General features: G+C 42.4%; 1 protein-coding gene across 1 annotated transcript in view; it reads right to left on the bottom strand.

Moving 5' to 3' along the window:
- Positions 1-17,335: 17,335 nt before the first annotated feature.
- DEPDC7 (DEP domain containing 7) overlaps positions 17,336-26,431 on the bottom strand; it is a 34,632-nt gene continuing 25,536 nt past the window's right edge. The window contains exons 6-9 of the mRNA XM_060261102.1: positions 23,748-23,890; positions 21,223-21,348; positions 21,054-21,132; positions 17,336-17,636 (exon numbers count right to left, since the gene is read on the bottom strand). Of these exons, the coding sequence (XP_060117085.1) occupies positions 17,422-17,636; positions 21,054-21,132; positions 21,223-21,348; positions 23,748-23,890 (563 nt within the window). The 3' untranslated portion in view covers positions 17,336-17,421. The remainder of the gene's footprint in view (positions 17,637-21,053; positions 21,133-21,222; positions 21,349-23,747; positions 23,891-26,431) is intronic.

Here is a 26,431-nt window from a genome sequence, read left to right as displayed (position 1 = left end):
TCACTATATTGCATATGTTCTTTATCTAATGTTTTATTGTTGTGGTGTTTGTGTTCACTACCTGATAGTATACAGCTGCTACACCAAATTCATTGTAATTGGTTTAAGAAGTTTTGTATATTGGATTCTAGGTGTGATTTCATAGCCTGTGGTATGTAGACCTCATTGAAGGGGGTCCAGGTTGTCAGACCCCATGATTTGGTCAAGTGGAGGAGGAGTGTCATGATCCAAGCCCTACAGGCTCCAGGGAAGCCTGTATTAAAGTAGCTAAAGTGCCTACATTTCCCAGGATTCCTTCTGTCCCTCTGATTGGGTCGGCAGAAGTTTTGCAGGGAAAACTTGTCCAGTGGAGAATTTAGGGGTCCCTCAGCACACCCTTTTAGAATCAGCTAATAAAAAGCAGCCCTCTCATGGACTGCTGCCTTGACGTGGCGAGAGGGCTTGCACAGTTCAGTGAGGCTGTGGGCTATGCCACGCAGAGCCAACCAATATGGACAGATCACAGCTGAGAACCCAGACAAAATGCAATCCACTGGAGAAGGAAATGGCAACCCACTCCACTATCCTTGCCAAGAAAACCCCATGGATAGTAACAAAAGGCTAAAAGATATGGCGCTGGAAGATGAGCACCTCAGGTGCCCAATATGCTACTGCTGAAGAGCGGACCACAAGTCCAAGTAACCACAAAAAGAGTGAAGCAGCTGGGCCAAAGCTGAAAGGACGCTCAGCTGTGGATGTGTCTGATAGTGAAAGAACAGTCCGATGCTGCAAAGAAGAAGAAGAAGAAGATGAAGATATTGGATTTATATCCCGCCCTCCACTCCGAAGAGTCTCAGAGCGGCTCACAATCTCCTTTACCTTCCTCCCCCACAACAGACACCCTGTGAGGTGGGTGGGGCTGGAGAGGGCTCTCACAGCAGCTGCCCTTTCAAGGACAATCTCTGCCAGAGCTATGGCTGACCCAAGGCCATGCTAGCAGGTGCAAGTGGAGGAGTGGGGAATCAAACCCGGTTCTCCCAGATAAGAGTCCGCACACTTAACCACTACACCAAACTGGCTCTCAAAGAACAATACTGCATTGGAACAAGGAATGTCAGATCTATGAATCAAGGCAAGCTGGATGTAGTCAAACAAGAGATGGCAAGACTGAACATCAACATCTTGGGAATCAGTGAACTAAAATTGACGGGAGTGGGTGAATTTAACTCAGAGGATCACTACATCTATTATTGTGGGCAAGAGTCCCATAGAAGAAATGGTGTGGCCTTTATAGTTAACAAGAGAGTGAGGAAGGCAGTAATGGGATACAATCTCAAAAATGACAGAATGATCTCGGTCAATATCCAAGGCAAACCATTCAATATCACAGTAATCCAAGTCTATGCCCCAACCACTGATGCAGAAGAGGCTGAAGTGGACCAATTTTTACAAAGATCCACAACACCTTCTAGAGTTAACACCAAAAAAAGAACCTCTTCATCATGGGGGACTGGAATGCCAAAGTGGGAAGTCAAAAGGTAACTGGAACAACTGACAAGTTTGGCCTTGGAGAACAAAATGAAGCTGGGCAAAGGCTAATAGAGTTTTGTCAAGAGAACAAGCTGGTCATAGCGAACACCCTCTTCCAACAACTTAAAAGGTGACTCTATACATAGACATCACCTGATGGGCAACACAGAAATCAGATTGATTATATACTCTGCAGTCAAAGATGGAGAAGCTCCTTACAGTCAGCAAAAACAAGACCTGGAGTGTGAAGTCAAATGGGCCTTAGAAAGCATTACTAACAACAAAGCGAGCGGAGATGACGGTATCCCAATTGACCTATTCAAAGTCCTAAAACAGGGGTGGGGAACCTCTGTCCTGAGGGCCACATACAGCCCTTGAGGTCACTTGGTGTGGCCCTCGAGGATTGCTGGGTCGAACCAAGCCATGTGGCAGCCTCTCTGGAACCTGGCTGGCCAGTGCGCATTGTGGGGCCCAGCCACACTGTGCAGCAGCCTCCCCAGGGCTCAGCAGGGATCACAGGGCCCTGATGTACTGTGCGGCAGCCTCCCTGGGGCCTGGCTGGCCAGTCAGAATTGCTGCAGGGCCTGGAAAAGTTACTGTCACAGTTCAGTTTGCACTTGATTATCCCAGACGGTGTGGCTTAATATGCTAATGCGTGTGTGACCTAATATGCAAATATTAGGGGATGTGGTCTAATATTAGGGGATGTGATCTAATATGCTACTGAGTTCCTGCTGGGCTTTTTCTACAAAAAAGCTCTGGACCTATGTATTTGCCTATGGTGGCGGGCCAGGTATGTGTGTGTGCGCCAGATTAGGCTCTCCCCACATGACTTTAAATAGAAAAACAATTATTTGCATTAATTTTGCTGGCCTGAATCATTATCTCTCGGCAGAGCACAGTTTTTTAAGTTGATAATTTTTTATGGCCCACGAATGATGTTATAAATATCCATATGGCCCTTGGCAGAAAAAAGGTTCCCCATCCCTGTCCTAAAAGATGATGCTGTTAAAGTGATGCACACACTATGTCAACAAATCTGGAAAACGCAACAGTGGCCACAGGATTGGAAAAGATCAGTTTATATTCCACTCCCAAAGAAGGGTAATGCCAAGTAATGTTCAGCCTATCGCACCATTGCACTCATTTCACATGCCAGCAAGGTCATGTTAAAGATCCTACAAGCTAGGCCTCAGCAGTATGTCAATTGGGAACTACCAGAAGTTCAAGCTGGGTTTCGGAGAGGTAGAGGAACTAGAGATCAAATTGCCAACGTTCGATGGATTATGGAGAAAGCATGGGAGTATCAGAAAAATGTATATTTCTGTTTCATTGACTATGCTAAAGCCTTTGATTGTGTGATCACAACAAACTGTGGTAAGTCCTTAAAGAGATGGGAGTACCAGATCACCTCACACGTCTCCTGAGAAACCTGTATAAGGGTCAAGAAGCAACTGTCAGAATGGGATATGGAACAACTGATTGGTTTAGAATAGGAAAAGGAGTTCGACAAGGATGTATATTGTCACCTTGTTTATTTAATTTATATGCAGAGTACATTATGCGGAATGCTGGCTTGAATGAAGCACAAGCCGGAATTAAGATTGCCAGGAAAAACATCAACAACTTCAGATATGCAGATGATATCACTCTAATGGCAGACAGTGAGGAGGACCTAAAGAACCTCTTGTTGAGGGTGAAAGAAGAGAGCACAAAAGTAGGCCTGAAACTCAACATCAAAAAAACTAAGATCATGGCATCCAGCCCCATCACACCTTGGCAAATAGAAGGGGAAGACATGGAAGTAGTGACAGACTTCACATTTCTGGGATCCAAGATCACTGCAGATGGTAACTGAAGCCATGAAATTAAAAGACGTTTGATCCTTGGGAGGGCAGTTATGGCAAATCTGGGCAGTATTATAAAAAGCAGAGACATCACTCTGCCAACAAAAGTCCGTATAGTCAAAGCAATGGCATTCCCAGTAGTAATGTATGGCTGTGAGAGCTGAACCATAAGGAAGGCCGAGTGCAGAAGAATAGATGCTTTTGAGCTGTGGTGCTGAAGAAGAATCTTGAGAGTCCCTTGGACTGCAAGAAGATCAAATCAGTCTGTTCTAAAGGAAACCAACCCAGACTGTTCTCTGGAAGGTCAGATGCTGACGCTGAAGCTCAAATACTTCGGCCACCAAATGAGAAGGGAGCACTCACTGGAGAAGATCCTGATGCTGGGAAAGACAGAAGGCAAAAGAAGGGGACGGCAAAAGATGAGATGGCTGGACAGTGTTACTGATGTAAGAAACACAAATTTGAGCAGACTTCGGAGGATGATGGAAGACAGGAGGGCCTGGCGTGACTTTGTCCATGGGGTCGCAAAGAGTCGGACTTGACTGTGCGACTGAACAACAAAATAAAGAGCAGAACCAACAAAACAGAGAGGCGCCTACTCACAGCTTGTCCAGTCTCTCCAAAAGAATATCTTGGCTAGCATTATCAAAAGCCACCAAGAAATCCATGAGAATCAATAGAGAGACACTCCTCCAGTGACTTTCCCCAAGAAGATCATCAGTCAAGGCAACAAAGACTATTTCCATCTGAAACCTGTGCTTGAATGCATATTAAAATGCTCTGTGTCAACTCTCTCCTGCAAGATTGACTTGGACAGAAGGGAAAAGGCAGCAGGTTTCCCTGCTTCTTGCAGACAGCTTTAAAGTCGGCTGCAAAAGCACAGAGACCCAGCCTGCCAGCCAAGCCTCTTTCTCTCCTCCTACAGAATGGGAGAGGAAGAAGTGGTGGGTCTCCCTGCATTTTGCAGCCAGCTGGCTGTGAGAAGCAGAAAGACCTGGCCTGCTGGCCCCACTTTTTTAGGTCAGAGGGCTTTTAAAAACTGGAGTGCGCCCCAAATTTTTAAGAAGCCCCTGATCTAAAAAAATAAATCTTGGCTACACTCCTGGGTGGATCCATGATTTCTGAGATGTAATTTGTAGTCACAGATGCCATGAGTGATTTGATGGAGAGTTTCCTTTTCCTTAGAAAGATCCCCATGGCGCAGAGTGTTAAAGCTGCAGTACTGCAGTCCTAAGCTCTGCTCACGACCTGAGTAAGATCCCCAGCAGAAGCTGGGTTTTCAGGTAGCCGGCTCGAGGTTGATTCAGCCTTCCATCCTTCTGAGATCAGTAAAATGAGTACCGAGCTTGCTGGGGGGAAAGTGTAGATGACTGGGGAAGGCAATGGCAAACCACCCTGTAAAAAGTCTGCCGTGAAAACGTTGCGAGAGCAATGTCACCCCAGAGTCGGAAACAACTGGTGCTTGCACAGGGGACCTTTCCTTTTCCTTTCCTTGGGATATGGGGCTGCCAGCTCCAGAATGGAAAGTTCCTGGGGATCTTTTGGGTGGAGCCTGGGGAGAGAAGAGTTTGGGGAGGGAAGGGACCTCAGAAGAGGGTAATGCCATAGATCTGCCTTCCCAAACAGCCATTTTCTCCAGGAGAACTGATCTCTATGGCCTGGAGATAAGTCAGAATTCTGGGAGATCCCCAAACAAAACCTAGAGGTTGGTAACCCTATTAAAACTCACATGGGTGCTTTGTATCAATGTTTTTGCACAATGATGGCACCATAAAGTGTAGAGCCATGCTTTTTGTTATGCTGCCTTTATATCAAGATATGATCTACAATATGAAGGTGGTGTCATTTTGTTTCAGTATAAAAATTATAAGAATTCATAAAGATCCGTTTGAAATCAGCTAGAAAGTACATTTACCCCATTCTTCCCATGCATTGTCAAGAGCAATAGGAGGATTTCCAATCTGCGCTGGATACAAAGCTTTGGGACTAATTTCCAGGGAGCGCAAGCACAAGGATGAGTTCATAGTTTGGGAAGGATGAGCCGCGGCCCTGATGCAGCACTTCGAGGGGAAAGAGCCAGTGCCATTCTTCTGCAACACCGCACTGAGGGAAGAGCGTCGGACCCTCTTTTTCTAAACTAACCCTTTCGGAATCGATTCTACTTCTGGATATAGAACTAAGTTGGTACTGATGGGGGAAGAATTTCTCTTTTGTTTCTTCCAGTCAAGAGAGAGAACAAGAAGCAGACACCCTACTCCAGCTCCCTAGCCCCTGTGCGACCCCGCAGGTGGAACTACAAGACACACACACCCATTCGCCCTGCTTACCTGAGAGGGAGACTAAGGAGAAGGCAACTTATTTTGTACGGAGATCAGCCTCACGCAAGACCAGCTGCGTGAATGGGAGAAAGCCCGGTGGCGCTAATACTAGCGGCAATAACGTTTAAGTAGCGGGACCCCCTTGCAGTCCTCTTCACGGCCAGCGAGGCATTTGCACAGAGCCGGAAGCCGCTAACTCCTTGCAGGGCGCCGCCATGTCTGTAGGCTGCTAAGCCGAGAGCGGCTGCCGGGAATCGTGAGTCAGAGCTGCAGCGACAAGAGCACGGAGACTCGACAAAGGACGGGAGGGGCGGGCGGGAAAGGAGGCGCCCGCGGCCATAGATATTTGTCAGTCAAAATGCAGGGGTGACCAAAGGTGGAGGGCAAAAGAACCGCCCCCCTCGTGCCTCGGCTCTCACGGGTTTTCACGCGAACATCTGGCCGAGTGTCTGGGAAGCCCGTAGCAGCAGATCCGATCCGAAGCACCCAGCCTTTCTACACCATTGGGCGGGATGGAGGAGCCATGAAACCAAAAAAAACTGTTCTTAAATCGTAGGCAAAATGTTTTTTAAAAACTGTGCAAACTGGCATGTTGGTCTATCAACAATATAGTCCCCAGCCCTCTTTTTTTGAAAGGAAGATTGTTTTAACTAGGAGCTGAGGAAGAGGTTTGTGAAAGCTAATTTACTGATTCGAGATTTGTCAAGTGATTTAAACGACAGTATTATGAAACTGTTGCTGTTGTGATTGTTCAAAAAAGAGGGCTGGGGACTATATTGTTGATAGAGGGCATGGTCTACAGTAGATGAAAATATTATATATATTAATACAGTGTATTATTCATCTGGAAAAGTGTTTTCATAGAATCATAAGAGCTGGAAGGGGACTCCAGGGTCATCTAGTCCAACCTCCTGCACGATGCAGCAAACTCACAAATACCTCCCCCTAAATTCACAGGATCTTCATTGTTGTCAGATGGCCATCTAGCCTCTGTTTAAAAACCTCCAAGGAAAGAGAACCCACCACCTTCCAAAGTCTGTTCCACTGAGGAACCGCTCTAATGGTCAGGAAGTTCTTCCTAATGTTGAGCTGGGAAGTTTTGATTTAATTTAAACCCGTGGGTTCTGGTCCTACCTTCTGGGGCCACAGAAAACAATTCCACACCATCCTCTATATGACAGCCCTTCAAGTACTTGAAGATGGTGATCATATCACCTCTCAGCTGCCTCCTCTCCAGGCTAAACATGCCCAGCTCCTTCCATCTTTCTTCATAGGACTTGGTCTCCAGACCCCTCACCATCTTTGTCAACCTCCTCTGGACCCATTTCAGCTTGTCTATATCCTTAAAATGTGCTCAAAACTAAATACAATACTCCAGGTGAAGTCTTACCAGAGCAGAGTAAAGCGATACCATCACATCATGTGATCTGGAAACTATACTTCTGTTGATACAGCCCAAAATTGCTTTTACCTTTTTAGCCACCACATCACATTGTTGACTCATGTTCAGCGTATGATCCACTAAGACCTTGAGATCCTTTTCGCACATACTACTGCTAAAACAAGTCTCCCCCATCCTATAACTATACATTGGATTTTTCCTACCTAAATGCAGAACTTTACATTTATCCCTGTTAAAATTCATTTTATTGGTTTTAGCCCAGTTTTCCAGCCTGTTAAGGTCATCCTGTATCCTGTTTCTGTCTTCTACTGTATTTACGACCCCTCCCAATTCAGTATCATCTGCAAATTTAATAAGCATTCCCTCTATTCCTTCATCCAAATCATTTATAAAGATGTGGTCTTCATTGTTGCTTAACAACAGTCCTGTGAAATAGATTGCTGGTTAAAAAAAATGAAATTAGCATTTCTTTTTAAAATTAAAAATTGTATACTTGGTATTATATGGTTCTGAAGTGTATATTCTGGCAAAAAACATGTTATCAAAGGTATTGCTCTCATTTATTGATGGAAAACTGAGGCTCAAAGAGTGTGACTTACCACTGTACCCTCTTGGAGTACCAAGAGGACCTGGTTGAAGTGAGAATGTTTCACAGGGCCAAGTGCAATGGGTCTGGAAGCTCAAGGTAGATCACAATCTACCAGTGAACCACTAGTCAGTTTCTCAAATAGGTTACTTGTTACAACTGGCCAGTTTCTCAATAGGTTACTTGTTGCTAGGATTCCTGCTAAAAATGCTGGTCTAGGTGTTTGACTGAGCCGACAAGTGATCTCACACAACTTCAGTTCTTAAAGCAAGAGTACATTCCAATTATCACTTAACCCAGATTCATTTATAGGGAGGGCACAGCAGTACTAAGAGTAAATAATGAATATACGGAACAATTCCCAATTGGGAGAGGGGTAAGGCAGGGGTGCCCGCTATCCCCAACCTTATTTATAATGGCAATAGAACAATTGGCAGAAAGAATTAGGAATGCAGGTAGAATAAAAGGTTGTAGGATAGGTAAGGAGGAAATGAAAATTAACTTATTTGCAGACAACATAATTATGATAATGTCGAACCCGATAGAGGCTATTAGGGAAACGAAAATAATAATAACGAAAATAATGAATAATTTTGAAGCATCGTCGGGTTTAAGAATTAATATGGAAAAATCAGAAATAATGTATTTCAATGTTAATTTGGAGGAAAGGAAAGAAATTAATAGGTTAACTAACATGGGGATGGGAGTTAAGAAATTTAAATACTTAGGAATAGAAATATATAAAAATATTAATAAGATAGTGGAGGGTAATTATAAAAACGTATGGAAGAAGATAGCAAAGGATATGCAGCAGTGGGGGGCAAGACATATGAGTCTGACTACTAAAATAAGTGTATCGATGTTTTGGACGCCAAGGTTATGGAGATTGATAAACAAAAAATGAGAAACTGGAACACTAAAATAAGGGAATGGATAGTTGGAAATAAGAAATTTAGAATTGCGAAAAAGCTAGTATACAATCATCAATCGGATTTGGGATGGGGAGTTCCGGATATAACTAATTACTATGAAGCTTGCCAGCTTAAAGCATTGTTAGAGATAGAGAGGGAAGATGATCAGAAATGGGTAAGGTTTGAGAATGAGGCTAATAATGGAGTAGGAAAATATGGTATCTTTACGAATATGGAGAAGAGGGACTTTAATTTAAATGAGGGACCAAGGAAGAGTGGGTTAATGGTGTGGAAGAAGTGGCAGCCAAAATGGTTAAATCTGGTATCTAGATGGACGCCATTAGAAATGTTAATGGAGGAAGACAGGGACTATAGGTGGAGGGAATCACTCAATCTTAAAGGATACAGGAGGGTAGAAGATCTGTTAATAATGGATAAGTTAAAACCATTACAAGACCTGCAAGAAGCAGTAGGGGTACAACATTGGCTTAAAGCCGTAGGATTGTATACTAAAGTTAAAAAGAAAATGGAAAAAAGTAATTTAAATGAAGAGGAACCTATGGAAAAGATTTATAAATTAATGGGTAAAACAAAAAAAGGAATAGTAAGCATTTTATACAGGTGTATGACTTCAGACATCGAAGGAGTAATAGGTTACCTTCAACGGATATGGAGTTCAGAAGGCCAGATAACGAAATGAACTGTAGAAAAGTTAATGGAAGGCTTAAAAAAGATTAAAATTTATAAAGTTAGGGAAATGGAATTGAAATTCTTTACTAAATGGTATAGAACTTCGGCTACCTTAGCGAACATGTTTCCTGGGTTGAGCCCTAAATGCTGGCACTGTAAGAAAGAGAAGGGATGGTACACCCACATGTGGTGGGAATGCCCCGAGGCTAATAGATTATGGGAAATGGTAGTGGGAATGATAAAGAAGTTTTTTCAAGTTGAACTGAGAATAGACTTTGAATTGATGAAGATGAGTATACTAGGGAATGTGATAATAGAGAAGAACAATCAAGACCTATTAAAAGTAATGATATCAGCGGGTAAAGCGGTAATGGTGGTAGGATGGAAGGATAAAAGTAAATGAAAGGAAGGAATTTGGCATGATTATCTTTTTGATTTTGTTCAGTCAGACATAGCTGCCATAATGACTCAGGAAGGGTCATGGGAGGAAAGAAGAACAAGGATTAAGGAAAAGTGGCTGATCTACCTGAAGTGGGCAAAAGAAGAAAAGAAGGCAGACATTCAGTGGAAGCTCCGAGTCCTTTGTCCCTGGCTGGAAGACGACGTATAGACTAAGGGGGGTGGGATGGGGGGAAATATGTTAAATAGAATGAGAAGAAGAGTGTAAGAGAAATGGACAATCAATAATAATAAAATATATATTTTAAAAAAAACCTGATTCATTATGCCTTTTCTGTTAAGACACCCTGAGTGTAGATTTAAAACATATCTATAGATTCCGATGTATATTTTAAGGAGAATGTGCAAATCTGAAGGCAGTGACCATCGCAGAAGAGAACAACACCGAATTATAAGAATTAGGGCACACTGTTCCATACAGACTGCTGGCACATGACTTTATTCTTAAGAGCCCAGAGAATCATTTTCCATCGCTTTGCGAAAGAATGTTTACTGTGCAGGGTACAAGTGAAACATTTCAGATGGGCGCATGGTTACCATTTATCCTCAAGACCAATGTAGTCATGATGGTTAACACTATAACCTTTCATCAAAATCAAATAGCTTCTGTTGTCTTTTACAGTCATACGTATTTGAATCTGATATTTCACCACTGCATAATTTCCCACAAACGTGACTTGCTTTGCTTTCAGAAGGTAACAGAAAGCATTCCAGGGGAAAAAAAACAAGGAAGCCAGAGAAGTGATGTTTTGCAGAGGTAAAAGGATAATACACTGCTTTTACAGGTACTGGATGGGCAACAAGTAAACCATTATTTGTAGCCTGAGAAGGAACAAGTCTTGAATCTATTATCTTGTTAGAGTACATAAACAGATTGTCAATAAAAGTCTAATAGGCACAAATTAGAGTCCAGTGGAAGGGAGAAAAGAGCAATTTAAATTTAGTACTCCTTACAAAACATTGTAAATTAGCCATTTGAGCAAAAGGCTAATATGCAAACCCAACTTGAAAATGATACCTTCAGACAAGAAAGCTATGCACAAAATAAAGCAAACACTGAAACCCAAGCTATCTCCCAGTAACTAGATCCAGATGTGCTTGGCCACATCCCAGCTGTACTTTGCATTCATATAGTAACTAACAGAACAAAGTTTGAGTCCAGTGGCATCTTTAAAACCAACAAAATTTTATTCAATGTATTATACTTTGCATCTGAGGAAGTATGTGCACACATGCGTGGACATGAAAGCTTGTGTGGCGGAATTTATTTTGGGTTGGCCCTCCTTATGATCCTAATCATATTCTTTCTGGTCTTAAACATATACTCTATGAAATTGGCTACAAGAACTCTTTCTGGAAATAGCCATGCTCTTATGAAATGAGCACTAAGCTCTTCAAACACCTTAGAAGCCTCTATATTTCTCTATGATTTTTGACTGCAGTTATGAACTTGGCCACCAGAGCTCTAAGCTATTCAGCACTGTCATGTATTCATATTGCTAAGTGGGTGAAAGTTGAGTGTCTTTTAAGGACAGAAAACAAGATGGAGGCAACCATTGGCGTAAACCCAACAACTAGGTTTAGGGAACTGGTTGCCTGAGGCATTCCCACCCATTATTATTGTTTATTTGGTTGAAAAATTATTTACTGCTGAATGACACAAGTAGCTGTATGAGGTCATAAAAACCTACTTAAGCTGTGGATTTTTTGGCTCATGCTGCTGATCTGGACCAGAGAGTAGCAAGTCTCCCTCTGTGTCAGATTATGCCACACTAATTGGGACTTAGAATCTTGGACTGCTCTGCAGAGACAGTTTCTTCTGCAGAGCAGCCTAAGAGAGGAAACAGCCTTTGCTGATTTAAGCCACCTTTGGTTTGAGATCTCAAACAGAGAATATGCTCAAACATTGAACACAGAGTAGGGTATGAGTAGGGTCTGAGAATGGGACTTGGGATTTAGATTTTTCAGTATTGTATGCTTTATGCTCTAACTGTATAAACTGTTTTCGGTTCTGCCTTTCTGTCCATATATTTTAAGCCTTCTAAAGGAGTCTTCTCAAGTCTAAAGGAACTGTAAGAGCAACTGTACTAATTAATCTCTGTTCTGCCTTTCTATCCAAATATCTGAAGCCTTCTGTTTAAAGAAGAAACTGAAATGTACTAATGTTATCTAAACTGTTTGCCTTCTGTCTAAAGAGAAACCTGGAGTCTAATAAACTGTTTTTGCTTTGGGAAGCCTGGAGTCAGATAAATTCTTGCCTGTGGGAGCCACCCTTTTCAGTTCTGGTAACTCTGAAAGCAGTAAGACTGAATGTCAGTTCTGTGAAAGAAAAACAGACAAGAGCCAAACAACCTAGATAAGAAAAACAGGCAATTCATACCACTGAGATAAGAAGTGTATCTGCTGAACAACTAAACTGATGATGACTTTGGGAGGGGCAAGATGTCCCCCTGAAGTCCGATTTGAAATCCTCCTTCTTTCCTCAGAGAAGAATGAATCTTCACAGTAAGTATCCAATGGTTGCTTTACCTCTCAGGCAGAGGACATCTTGATGAGACCTCCCAAAGCAGTGTGTTCATTTAATAAGTAGGTCATTATCTTCTGGATCTAAAATACATTGTAATTCATTTGTTCCAAACGCAGTATCAGCTGAATAACAGATGATCATTTTAAGCTATTTTTCACAAATGGATATTGTCGACCATATAACTGCCTAGCAGGATTCTTCAACTGCACTGCATTGGATGCAGCCCATCTAACTGAGTGTGGTGATCTCAATTGGTATGTCCAATTTAAACTTTGTATGCTTCAATGATGCACACTCCAAGAGAACTGCTGAAGTCCGATTTGAAATCCTCCTTCTTTCATTTGATGGAGAGATTGATATGAATAAGGAATCAGTTTAAACCTACATCTTATGTCCAAGATATGTTGTGGATTGTCTTTTGGATGCATAGGATCTAGACAAAAATAATGGAAGGTAAAACTCCCCAAGACCATAGACTTTCGAATTCACCTTCAGTTTAAAAGTAGGGTCTGTCCTAGTGGCCTCTTGTCCTCATCAAGACTCACATTTTGGCTTTACTGAATAAGTGCCTAGTATAGACATCCTGCTTGTAGATGAGTCAGACTTCTCAGGACCTGTTCGCTCCCTTGGAGGGCCTATCTGCCAAGTTAGCCTGCCTGGATATTAATTGATCCCTGAATGTGCTCTTACAGTAGGGTCTTTGCAGTCTCCCGGTGGAGGGATGAGGATCTAGATCCTCTTAATTGTTGTGGTAAGTTTGGCAGATACATGACTGTTCTGATTTGTACATGTCAACTGATTTATCTGTAGGTTGAGGAAGGTCAGGTACCCGACTGAAGCTCAGGAGGTTGATAGGAAGGTTCATCTCATGCCTGGATCACTGACCCATACTGGTGAGTTCTCTAGCATTGCCTCCAACTAGCCAGAGTGGAGTCCACAAAAATCCACTTAATCTCTGGAATGCAGTATTTCCTAACTGAACCAGATTGAGAATCCTTGTCCACCAGGCAAGACTACATTTAACTGTAATGGGTGGGGTTCCTGATGGAGGATACTCCTTGGTAATAAATTGTAGATAGAAATGTCTCAGAAGCCACTGAAGTGGTCTCGTGTACAAACAAACCCACTGTGTGGTGCTGATGCTCAAAGTCAATAGTACTATTGACTGCAAACATCAACAATGAGGAGCTGCTCTGTGGGTTGTTTGTGCTGAATCCTTCATTTTTTGCCTTCTACTTCAATGGAGAGAGGCAATCACATGTTGCCCCCATCATGACACTTAACTGTTCCAATTTTTGAGCAGGGTCTGAGAAACCTAACTGAAGATTTACAAGGAATCAGTAGTCCTATAGACAGGGCCTAGTTGTGTCTGCTTGTGAGTGTGGCTTGGCCACAGAACTTGATCTGATGTACAAGTTGTTTAATAAGGGAGTGATCAAGATCTACTGAAATGGTGAGATGCTTGGTGAGGAAAAAATGGAGAAGTTTAAGAACATAAGAGAAGCCATGTTGGATCAGGCCAACGGCCCATCAAGTCCAACACTCTGTGTCACACAGTGGCAAAAATTTTTTTATATACACACATACACTGTGGCTGATAGCCACTGATGGACCTGTGCTCCATATTTTTATCTAAACCCCTCTTGAAGGTGGCTATACTTGTGGCCGTCACCACCTCCTGTGGCAGTGAATTCCACATGTTAATCACCCTTTGGGTGAAGAAGTACTTCCTTTTATCTGTTTTAACCTTTCTGCTCAGCAATTTCATCGAATGCCCACGAGTTCTTGTATTGTGAGAAAGGGAGAAAAGTACTTCTTTCTCTACTTTCTCCATCCCATGCATTATCTTGTAAACCTCTATCATGTCACCCCGCAGTCGACGTTTCTCCAAGCTAAAGAGTCCCAAGCGTTTCAACCTTTCTTCATAGGGAAAGTGCTCCAGCCCTTTAATCATTCTAGTTGCCCTTCTCTGGACTTTCTCCAATGCTATAATATCCTTTTTGAGGTGCGGCGACCAGAACTGCACACAGTACTCCAAATGAGACCGCACCATCGATTTATACAGGGGCATTATGATACTGGCTGATTTGTTTTCAATCCCCTTCCTAATAATTCCCAGCATGGCGTTGGCCTTTTTTATTGCAGACGCACACTGTCTTGACATTTTCAGTGAGTTATCTACCACGACCCCAAGATCTCTCTCTTGGTCACTCTCTGCCAGTTCACACCCCATCAACTTGTATTTGTAGCTGGGATTCTTGGCCCCAATGTGCATTACTTTGCACTTGGCCACATTGAACCGCATCTGCCACGTTGACGCCCACTCACCCAGCCTCAACAGATCCCTTTGGAGTTCCTCACAATCCTCTCTGGTTCTCACCACTCTGAACAATTTAGTGTCATCCGCAAACTTGGCCACTTCACTGCTCACTCCCAACTCTAAATCATTTATGAACAAGTTAAAGAGCATGGGACCCAGTACCGAGCCCTGCGGCACCCCACTGCTTACCGTCCTCCACTGCGAAGACTGCCCATTTATACTGACTCTCTGCTTCCTATTACTAAGCCAGTTTTTGATCCACAAGAGGACCTGTCCTTTTACTCCATGACTCTCAAGTTTTCTAAGGAGCCTTTGATGAGGAACTTTATCAAAAGCTTTCTGGAAGTCAAGGTAAACAACATCTATCGGGTCTCCTTTGTCCACATGTTTGTTCACCCCCTCAAAGAAATGTAACAGGTTAGTGAGGCAAGATCTTCCCTTGCAGAACCCATGCTGAGTCTACTTGCCTAAGGATCGAATCACCAACTACCAAAACCCCCCCTCTCCCCCTGCTCAGGGATGGTTCCTTGGCGCGAAAGGATTCCCACTCACCAACCGAAGAAGAGGTCCCTTCTGAGGGCGCATTCCCCTTGTCCTCAGCACGGTGCCCTGTTCCCTCTCGACCCTCTCGCTCTCTGGCAGCAACGGGGCTGCTACGTTCAGAGCGGGGCTCATCTAATACGCCCCCGAGAGTCTTCCCCAAGTGCCTAACTGACTGTCTCTGCTTCTCCAGTGCAGTCACCTCGGCCTCAAGGGTACGAACTCGTTCCCTGAGGACCAGGAGCTCCTTGCAGCGAGCACACACCCAAGACTTCTGTCCTTTGGGCAGATAGTCATACATGTGACACTCAGTGCAAAACACTGGAAAGCCCCCAACCCCCTGCTGGCATTCTATCTTCATGATATATATATATATATATATATTAAAATATACAGTCCTCTTTAAATGCTGTTTGTTTAAGTGGCTCCCCTTCTGGAGGGTCAACTTACCTTACCTCAACTTATCTGATTGGGAACTTACCTTATTTGGAGAACAAGGAAATCAGGGATCTGGGTTCCTGGCCCTTAGAGAGCCCCTAGGCGAAGAGCCACGGGCAAGGCGCAGCTTAAAATGCAAAGAGGGTGGAGCAGAGGCACTCCTCAGCAATCAGCAGCAATCACTCTTAATCTCTTTCACCCTTAGGCCAGTCAACCAAACAAAGAGCAGTTCCCCAGCTATCACACCTTAGAATTTTAGGCAGCCCCACAAACCTTAGAATGAAGTCCTTAGAATGAAGTCCTTCAAAACTCAGAAATTCTCAGCAATTTCTCCAGCTGTCTCAGCTATCAGAGCTGCTCTGCTCCTCTCAGACCTCTGTGAATTGTCCTTCTACTAAGAAGGGGACAGGTTTTATGTTATGTACATTTTTAATCTGCTGCCTTTCTGATGCAGGCAGAAAGGTAGAGTATAAATTCTGTAAATAATAATATCAGTTGTTACGGCAGGACCACAACCTCCACAAAATTGAATAGCAACAAACTATTTAAGCTAAATTCTGTATATTTAAAGTCAACTGCCTTGTGAGCATAAAAAGGCTAATATTCATACATTTAAAAAGGCAATGCATAGTATGCAGAAACAAGCAGTTCAGCAGCAAATATCTGGAATGAGCAGTTTAAATAAGGTAATTTGGAAACATTCTGCCATTTAGGAGTACAATTAACCTTAAGCTCACATTGTTCAATAAAAATGACATCCACAGTCTTCTTGCACAGATGCAGCTGGTGCTGTGTCCACATAAGGTCAGAAGTAGTTCTAGGTACCCGGGGTTATGGTCCAGTCCATTATATTTGCCCTACAGATTTACGTAGATATTCCAGAGAACGGGACAATTTTTAAATATGTAGCATAAAACTGTAAATAGGGAAGAGCCAGTAATGAGGCTTAATTTGCTACTTCCAGAGACAAACAAGCCATACGAATTCTGCTTTTCTCTTTTCTTTTTTTTACATTACTCTCAACCAAAAGAATGACTTACTTAACCCTTGGAGTCTATGACTAGTTTCCTATTTGCTAAGTTGCATCTTCAATTCCTAGATTTTGTGCTATCAACAAAACTGCCGTCATTCTGCCATGGGTATAAACTGCTATCCAGTGTTCCAGCATCAACATAGGACTAAACTGTATAGAAAATAGGCTAAACATATATGCCTAAAGATAAAATAAAATAGCCCATAAACAAGATACCCTATCATAGCAGGCACCACAACTTTCCTGATATGCATGCTGCTCAATCCTAAACCAGGCTTATGCTTTAAGAATGCAGCCTTATGGGGAAGGTTTGTTCTTTGGAACTCAATAAACTTTCTGGTGGAAATATACTATTGGATACAATAACTGGTTTACCAAAGTTATCATGCTCCTGTAGAATGTAACAGTTCGAGAACTCAGACAGTGCAGTCCTAAGGAATGCCTAAACCTGACTTTTCAATGGATACAGCAGATGCAAATTAGCAATAAGAACTGATATTCAGAAGGAAAAGTTAATTTTCACTAATAGTCCATTGTCAGAAGCCTAAAATTTGCACAGAAACAAACATGTTGCTTTGTGAGCTACTTCAAGGAGGTCTTTAAGAGAGGCAACATACAAAATTGTGATAGGGAAGGTCACACACAACAATATTCTATTGACCTGCTAATCAACATATAGCATCTGAAAATGTATCTGCACAGTTCGAGTATTTCAAGTAATCAGTTTTAATCTTTAAAAAATTATAAATGAATTATTTCTGTATGTACAAAACAATTTTATTTAATACAAGAGCTGAAAAAACCAAACAAGTGTTTTAAAAGTTTCCTGCCATATTTGTAGTTACATAGTTCCATCTGTAGTTCTGTCACCAAAATATTGCAAAAATATTGCTGGGTTAGTAGCAAAGAACTGATTTAGCATTTTTTTCCTTTTTTTGGCAGAGAGACTAATGTCTTCATCAATAGATTTTAGCAAAGTTAAGAGTTCATCTTTTGTAGTCTTCTGGGCACTGTAGTGATACTCACTTTCATCAAGCCGTTGACAGAAGGTATAGCCTAAAAAAAGTTTTAAAATGTTCCTGAAAACCTAATGACAGTGGTTTGCATTTATATAGTATTTTCCTAAAGTGCTCAGATTACTTCAGATGTATGTTGACTCTGTAGTGGCCTTTCCTCTATTTGTTAGCTTCTTTGACCAATGGTCTTAAGCTCAGCATAATAAACAGAACATTAAATAAAACTGCAAACAAAGACAAATTTACAGAAACAAAATTCCAAAACAGTTTAAAAATCAAGTTAAAATCAAAAATTACATAGCATTGTTATTAAATTCATAAAACCCCTTAGAATTCAAAAATTTATTATAAATTTATAGTGCATAATATTGAGGATGGTTTCAGGAATGTTTTATGGAAAGCACTACTGACAGGTATTTTGCCACCGAGCGGGTTATTTCAGGGTTTGTATCTACCAATAATAGGGTTATCACCCAAGGTTCCATTGGAAGTTGATACCTTTGAAGAACAGGGGTAGGAGCATAAGAACATCAGGCCAATGGCCCATCCAGTCCAACACTCTGTGTCACATAGTGGCTAAAAAACCCAAGCGCCATCAAGAGGTCCACCAGTGGGGCTAAAAGCCCTTCGTTATGGGTAATCCATAAGAATCTAGGATTGATCCACTGATGACAATATAAGATGGTCTAATTTCTCTATTAAACCTGCTGCACAGTCACATAATTGGTCAGAGTATGGAATTTTAGCAAATTGTCCACTTAGCTCTGCAGTTGGGAAAGCATTCAGTCTAGCAAGTGTAAAAACATATCTATACCTAGGGATTGTAAGAAAACTCATATAGGAAGGAGGTTTCTTGGAAGGCATGATTCCAAGTGCAAAATTAGAGTACACCCGCCTTGCCCGAGTTGAAGTGCTAATTCAGTCTATACCTGTCACCCTCTGTCTAGCCAGATTTAGTGCATCTTGATAAGTTATATTATTAAGCACTAGGGGGGAAAGACCAATCAGTTCCAGTCTCTTGTCCACATATCTTGCCCATATACTATTATGATTATCCTCTTTTAAAAGATAAAGGAGATTCCCAAGGGCATTAGATATTGAGCAGAAAGCTTTCAATCTCAGTTTGAAAGCAACCTTCCAAACTCTAGATTCAAAAAAATATTGTGCAAACTCCTCCCTGAGAGCAATCCCTGCAACACAACGGGAAGTTCCTGCAATTTGACGCAGAAACTTAGTAAGGATCTGGTCTAAAGGTTCAGAGATTTCCTTTATCTAAATGGCTGCCCCATATAGAAACTGGGGGATTACTTTTGCATTAAAGGCTGTAATAGCCATTGGGACATATTTTGAATAATAAAACCTGAGGAAAGCACTAGAGTTTGTTTTCACAATTTCAGTTACTGACCTAATACGATGTTTCCAATGGAGGCTATAACTGAAGACTACACCCAGATATTTGAAATGTGACACTTGTTCTATCTGCCCTCCCTTGACAGTCCAAGATTTCAGGTTAGGGTGAGGCTTGGTTGAGAAGACCATAATTTTTTTGTTTTTCATAATTAAATGATAAGCCCTGTTGTGTACAGTAATCATTTACTATCTTGCGTAGGCCCTTTTCAGATCTAGATAGCAGCACCGTGTCATCTGCATAGAGTAATATTGGAGTTTCATATCCTGACAGTGTAGGTGCGTGACATGCTAGCTTTTTAATATATAGAACCATATCTTTTAAATAGAGATTGAAGAGCATAGGGGCTAGTAGGCAGCCTTAACACCTTTGGAAAGATGAATGTTGTTAGCAAGCTGCCCTTCCAGCCCACAGCAAATTTGTGCAGTAGGGTTTTCATAGAGTTTATAGATCAGTCGAAGTAATCTTTTATCTAGAGCTGTCTTAGATAGTTTAGCCCAAAGACGGGATCTAGGGACTAATAGGTTGCCTAAAGTGACCAAGTTTGCAAATGACACAATTATTCAGGATGGTGAAAACCAGGACTTACCATAGAGAGCTCTAAGAGGACCTCCAAAAACTGGGCGAGTGGGCAAAAATGTGGCAAAGTGTAAGGTGATGCACATTGGAACAAAAAAATCCCAGCTTCAAGTATAACCTGATGAGGTCTGAACTTGCTGAGACTGAGAGGGAAAAGGATTTTGGGGTCATAGTGGATAGCTCAATGAAAGTGTCAACCCAGTGTGCTGCAGCCATGGAAAAAAAGACAAATTCTATACTAGGGATTATCAATAAAGGGACTGAGAATCATGGAATCATAGACCTGGAAGGGACCTCCAGGGTCATCTAGTCCAACCACCTGCACAATGCAGGAAACTCACAAATACCTCCCCCCCACCACCCCAGTGACACCTGTTCCATGCTCAGAATACAGCAAAAACAACCTTCCAGGATTCCTGGCCAAAATGAATACAGCAGCCAATATTGTAATGCTCCTATATAGATCTATGATGTGGCCTCATTTGGAATACTGTGTACAGTTCTGGTCACCATATCTCCAAAATGACATTGCAGAGCTGGAAAAAGTACAAAGGAGGGCAACCAAGATGATTAGGGGGTTGGAGCATCTTCCCTATGAGGAAAGGCTTTTCAGTTTAGAAAAATGATGACTAAAAGGGAACAAGATAAAGGTTTATAATATTATGCATGAGGTGGAGAGAGTTAAGAGAACTTTTTCTTCCCTCTTCCAAATAAACTTAAGTACTACAAATACTACAATGAATCTGATGGGCAGTAGGTTCAGGAAAGACAAAAGGAAATACTTTACTCAAAGAGTGATTAAAATGGGGAATTTGCTGCCAAAGGATGTAGTGATGGCTACAGAAATAAACAGCTTTAAAAGGAGGTTAGATAGATTAATACAGGATAAGTCTATCAGTGGCTACTACCCATAGTAGCTATGGGGAACTTGCACATTCAGAGGCACTAAGCCTCTGAATCCAAAGCCAGGAGACAGCATCAGGGGAACCTCGGCCTCTATGCCCTGTTGTTGGCTCTCCAGAGGAACTGGCTGACCACTGTGAGACAGGATGTTGGACTAGATGAACTATTGGTCTGATCCAGCAGGACTCTTATGTTCTGATGTAAACTATAAAGCAACAATGGGAGACAAGGGCTAGCCAAACACTACAGAGTGAGGGCCTTTTCCTATGGTCACCTCACAAGTCTATTGTACCACGAATTTTGAACTCATGGTGTAGATGACATCTTGGTCTAGAAAGCCTGACTAATACATAGTGTTATGCTGTTCACAGGACCCGATGCATCATGCACTACGCCCCAGCATAAAAAGCTCTATGCTATAGTAAAGTTTGTTACTTCCATATTAAACATTCCATTTATCATCTCATACTCTGTAAAGGATCTGATATACTCTAATCAAAATTATATGAAATAAGAGTCTATGCTTTTAAAAAGTTTAAGTGATCTAACCGTTAAAACCATGGTTACCTGAACACAAGCTGGAATCTTTCCCTTGCTGTAGAGCCACAAGTTTTTCACTAACCATTTTATGCAGCGTCCCTGGGATCTTGAGCAAAGGAAACAGCTTATTTCAGTCATTAAAATTTAGGCAGATTATACAATTACAGAATGCAAAAAAGAACTTTCAGGCACTTACCTTTAAGACATCTTTCTGATAGTCAACCAAAAACAAAACCAGAAGGTCTGTTTTTCCTTTAGATAGTGTTTTATTGTTCACTATGGCTTTAGAGAAAAGTCTTTTCACAACCATCCGGTTGTCACTCTACAAAACAAAAAAAACTTCTGTAGAAGTGCATATAGAATTATACCCCAAGATTCTAAGATTATGGAAGCCAATGTGCTGTAGCAATAGGTGACCTTGAGCCAGTCAGTATATCTCAGCCTAATCTACCTTCCAGTATTGTTATAAGGATGTGAAGGGCAGAAAAGTTCACATTTGACACCTTGATCTCCCTGAAGAAATGCTGGCATATGATGCCTTCTAGTATTTTTTTAATGGAGTAGGAACCACTGACAGAAGACTTATTCCCGCACTGCTCAGGATTTATTACATTTATATACCATCCTCCTTACACCCCCCAAAATCAGTAACTCAAGACAGAATACATAAATTCTAAGCAGGCCTGTAAACTACGTTAAGCCCCCTGACTTCTCACTCAGTCCAGGCCCCTCAACTTCCAATTTTTAATTTTATTTATTGTTCTCAGAGCCACTGTTGTCAAGTCTTGCACTGCCCTCTCTTAGCAAGGCAAGCCTCGTGCCCACCACCTTCCAATCAAACGCTGCTGTTCTCACCTCTTACCACCCAGCAAGGCAATCCCATGCTCCACCTGCCCTCCTCCCTCCCTTTCAAGCTTGGAGAATCAGCCAGAGTAAGGCTAGCCCGGTGATCCACTGCCTGTGCCAAGGAAGAGGCCCTCCATAGGGTGCTTCACCCGGGCTCGGGCAATGTGAGCACTCAGTCCCAGCAAGCCCTCTCTGTTTGGCTAGATAATCCGGAGCACCTGATCTAGCCCTCCACAGACAGCAGAGCCTTTCACTCACTGCACCCACTGTCCACAGCAGCCCCTCACTTGCCCCTGGCCCCGGACTGCCTCAGCACTGGTAAGAGCAGTTAGGGTTGTGGCTTTGCACTGGGCACAACACCTCCAGGCAGAGTGTGGCAGCATCTTTGGCCTCAGCAGACCAGAGTACTGCCAGCCTGCCAGAAGCAAGCCCCTGGAACAGGTTGCTGGAAGTCACTGCCAAAGAAGCACCACACTTAGCAGGCGAGCAGAAAGGAGGTGCTCAGGGGGCCCAGTTCAAGCCTCTTGCCCAGCGAAGTCACTTGGCTATGCGCACCACTTGGCTTTACCACTATGTGCAAAAAGTGATGGGTCAGTGTGCATGTGTTAACTACTGCTGTTCAGCCTGCCCAAAGAGCTCTGACCTGACAAACCTGCTACAGCCTAGTTAATGTGGGTTTAGCTTAGTTACTTAAACTGTATTGCTTTTCCTTTGGACACACACTATAAACAATAGAGTGTGTTGAAGGGCAAATCAATATTTGAACAATTTGGTAGGGAGAGAAGTAGGTTAAAATATTTCCAATAATCAATATACAAGAGCCCTGCAAGGAAACGGACAGAGGGAAACAAAGTATTCTTGGACTTTTTTTCATTCCTTTTTCTAAAAAAAAAAAAAAGTTATCAGAGCAGAGCTTACGGTCCTGGAAACAGGGAAGTTTCTCCTCCCCTCCCCTTTCCTTTCCTTTTTTGTGACATTTTTCCTTATTCTTTCTGCAATCAGGCACCACTTGAGCTAAATCAAAACCCATATGCTTTTCATTTTATCCTCTCCAGTGTGATAAACCAGAAACATTTTATGTGAGAAATGACTTGTCTTTATTATTTATGTATTATTTTAAAGTATAAGCATAATGGGTGCCCCGCAAGAAAAAAAATTGCTTCACAAAACAAAAAATCCTGGCTATGGCCCTGGTTCCAAGGTCTCCCACTCATCTTCTGACCAGACTCAAACTAGTTTAACTTTACTGTGCTATGTCATGTGTCTTCAAATCATTTCCTTGGACAGAAGTAGCAGCAACAATGAAGGCTCTGTGAGTGAAGACTCTGTTGTATTTTCTTTTTTCTCCTGCAATACTTCAGGGGGGGGGGGTGTTATGCCGACACAGCAAAGAGTTGTAGCAGAAACCCTGTCATAGAAGGTTTCACATACAGTATTGTCAAAAAGCACTGGAAACAGCCACAGTGAACACATGATGATACAGTATACTGAATGAGACCATTAATCCATCAAAGTCAGTACTGTCTATTCAGGCAGAGATCTTCTACCTGCCTCTTTAATTGAGATCAGGGCCAGATCTAGTGGGGGGCAGAGGGGGGTGCTTGCCCCAGGCTTACCGGGAGGGGGCACCAAATTGGGTATGGAGTCCATTGTATTCTATGGGATCATAAGATAGAATGGTTCATAAGGGGGCATCATTTTTTAATCCCCCCCCTTCAAAAAAACATGTAGATTCGGTCCTGTTGAAGATACCAGGGATCGAACATGGGACCTTCTGCACGCCAAGCAGATGCTTTACTATGAACTACAGCCCTGCCCAGCAGTAGACTTTCCCCCTAAAGGTAACATTGGAAAGCGCCCCAAGTGATCACTTGCCTCTTTTTGCAGCTTTAACTCAGAATTCTGAGCTACAACAGCCAAGAAATACAGCAGCCTCCTGAACTCTTCTCTTGTTGAGCTATCCAACAACTTCAAGTAGAGCTGAACTGCTTCCAGAGCCTGATCAGTCTTTCCATTCACTGGAACAGAAAAGAATGATGCTATTGATGACAAAACACCCACATTACACAACTGTTCTATTTAAATACCAACAACATGTCCCACCACAGCTGGTCAAGTCTGCTAGTAAGAACATACACAAGTTACCATTAAGCTGATATATGCATTTAAAAAAAATCTTGCTCCACAAACCTGACTGTTTTAAAAGGTAATCACTTCTGAAGAATGTAACCAGCCACCCAGAACTGTGCAGTAAATTATCTGTGAATGAAGTCTCCTCCCTCCTCTACCACCCTCCTTTGAACAGATGCTGCACAAGATATCACTTCCTCACGTTAAAAGATCAGTGACTTACTGTCAGCTTATTTAGGGCTGCTGCAGCCATCTGATAGACAGAATTTGTGTGTATATTGAACTATGGGGAAAATAGAATCAGTATCCAGGGTGAGCCCACTTAATCTCCATCAAGCACTTTAAATAAAAATGGTAATTACTTTAGCAGTAGAGAGTGCTGTGAAGTCACAGATCAGGGGTACCAACCCCTGGGCCGTGACCCGTTAGCGACTGGGCCGCCACTTCCTGATCTCTGCCGCCCATATGCCCTTCGCAGTGCCGCAAAGCGGTGCTGCACTCCCTCCCCCACGCACGAGGCACCATGACCCACCCCCTCCCCTCCCCTCCCTAGTGCTGCGCTGTGTTCTGCCCCCCTCCCCCACCAGCAGAGGAGTGAGGAGGCTTGAAGTCACCCCTACCTGCTTCAGCAGGGCCCAGGCTGATTCTATGGCATTTGAAGAGCAGGCTGGAGGAGGAGTTTCACCCCCTCCCTCACTTCTGGAAGTGAGTGGGGGGAGAAGCCTCCTTCAGCATGCTATTGAAATAACTTAGAATCAGCCCAGGCCCTGCCGAAGCGGTAGAACCGAGCCTCGTTGCTCCCCCTCCCCGCCAAGCGATCAGAGAGGCACTGCGACGAGGCTTGGGAGCTTCGGCAGGAACCGGGCTAATTCTAAGTTATTTCAATAGTTTGCTGAAAGAGGCTTCTCCCTCCCCCCCCCCCACTTCCAGAAGTGAGGGAGGGGTGAAACTCCTCCTCCTCCTCCAGCCTGCTCTTCAAATGCCGTAGAATCAGTCTGGATCCTGCTGAAGCAGGTAGGGCAGACTCCGAGCCTCCTCATGAGGATAGGGGAGGGGGGCGAAACACAGTGCAGTGCTGGGGAGGGGAGGGGCGGGCTAGGGCTGCCAATCGGGGGGGGGGAGGGGATCCCCTGGATTGGAGGCCCTCCCCTGCTTCATGGTAATCAGAAAGCAGTGGGGAGGGGAGGGAAATCTCTGCTGGGAACTCTGTTATTCCCTAGAGAGACTTTAGTTGCAGAAATAGTTTTTATTAAGCAAGCAAAGAATATAAACAAATAATCATACATCCAATACAAGAGTAAATAAACAAGGAAATACAAGAAAGACAATCTACACAGAAAAGCATGACAAAGAAATCACAATAAAACACAATAGAACACAATATAGAATGCACATCAATACAACTAAAAAGAAAACAGCTAGAAATTCATTCACACTGAGGGATGGAGAGGATCAATAAATTACTATTACTCCGAATCAACAGCCTTTACTTTTGACCCACTTGTATATGGGATCCCATTCCTCCTGGCATTTTTGCACATTACCGTCTCTTAATCTTGTGGACATTAGATCTGATTCAGCAGCATCTAACAGTTTAGTAATGAATTCCTGTCTGTTGGGGATTTTATTGGTCTTCCAATACTTGGCGTATAGTATTCTGGCAACAGTAACTATATATAATAATAGTTTCAGTTTTGTCTTGGGGATGTTTTGTCTGCAAATATTTAAGAGGTAAAGCTCTGGTGCATGACAAATTTTTATTTTCAAGATTTTTTGTGACCATATATTAACTTGGGCCCAGTATTTTCTAGCATCTTCACATTGCCACCAAATATGAAACAAAGATCCTTTAACTTCTCGACATTTCCAGCATTTATTCGAATATTTGGGGTATATTCTAGCCAATCTATCAGGTGTGAGATACCATCTATATACCATTTTGTATAAATTTTCTTTAAAATCCGCGGGTCTTATTAATTTCAAGTTCTGTTTCCATAATTTTTCCCACTCAGCTAAGTCTATATTAAATCCAAAATCTTTCAACCAACGAATCCATGATTCTTTTACGGTTTCATCTTGCATCTTAATTTTGAGCAGCCAGTCATAAGCCTTAGAAATAATCTTCTGCTTGGTCTCTATGATAAGATCTAATTCAATTGGATTGTTCAAAAATCATTTTTCTTTATCTTTTTGAAATCTTGATTTAAGCTGACATTGTACCCACCAATTCAGCTTGGAGAGCTCTTCCTCAATCAGGGCATTTTGATTGTCCAGCAGGTAACCATAGTTTTGTTGATTGTCCCAATTATACAAGTTGGGGTGGGTCAAAGCCTCTATTGGAGATAGCCACTTTGGGGTATAAGAGTAATGCCAGTGATTTGGGACGCATTTAAAGCCTTTTTTTAGAGGAGTCGCCATTAGATATTCAA

Source organism: Heteronotia binoei, chromosome 21 (assembly GCF_032191835.1).
Source record: "Heteronotia binoei isolate CCM8104 ecotype False Entrance Well chromosome 21, APGP_CSIRO_Hbin_v1, whole genome shotgun sequence".
Taxonomy (NCBI): Eukaryota; Metazoa; Chordata; class Lepidosauria; order Squamata; family Gekkonidae; genus Heteronotia; species Heteronotia binoei.
Note: the sequence above shows the minus strand (reverse complement) of the source record. Positions and strands in the feature narration are given on the sequence as shown.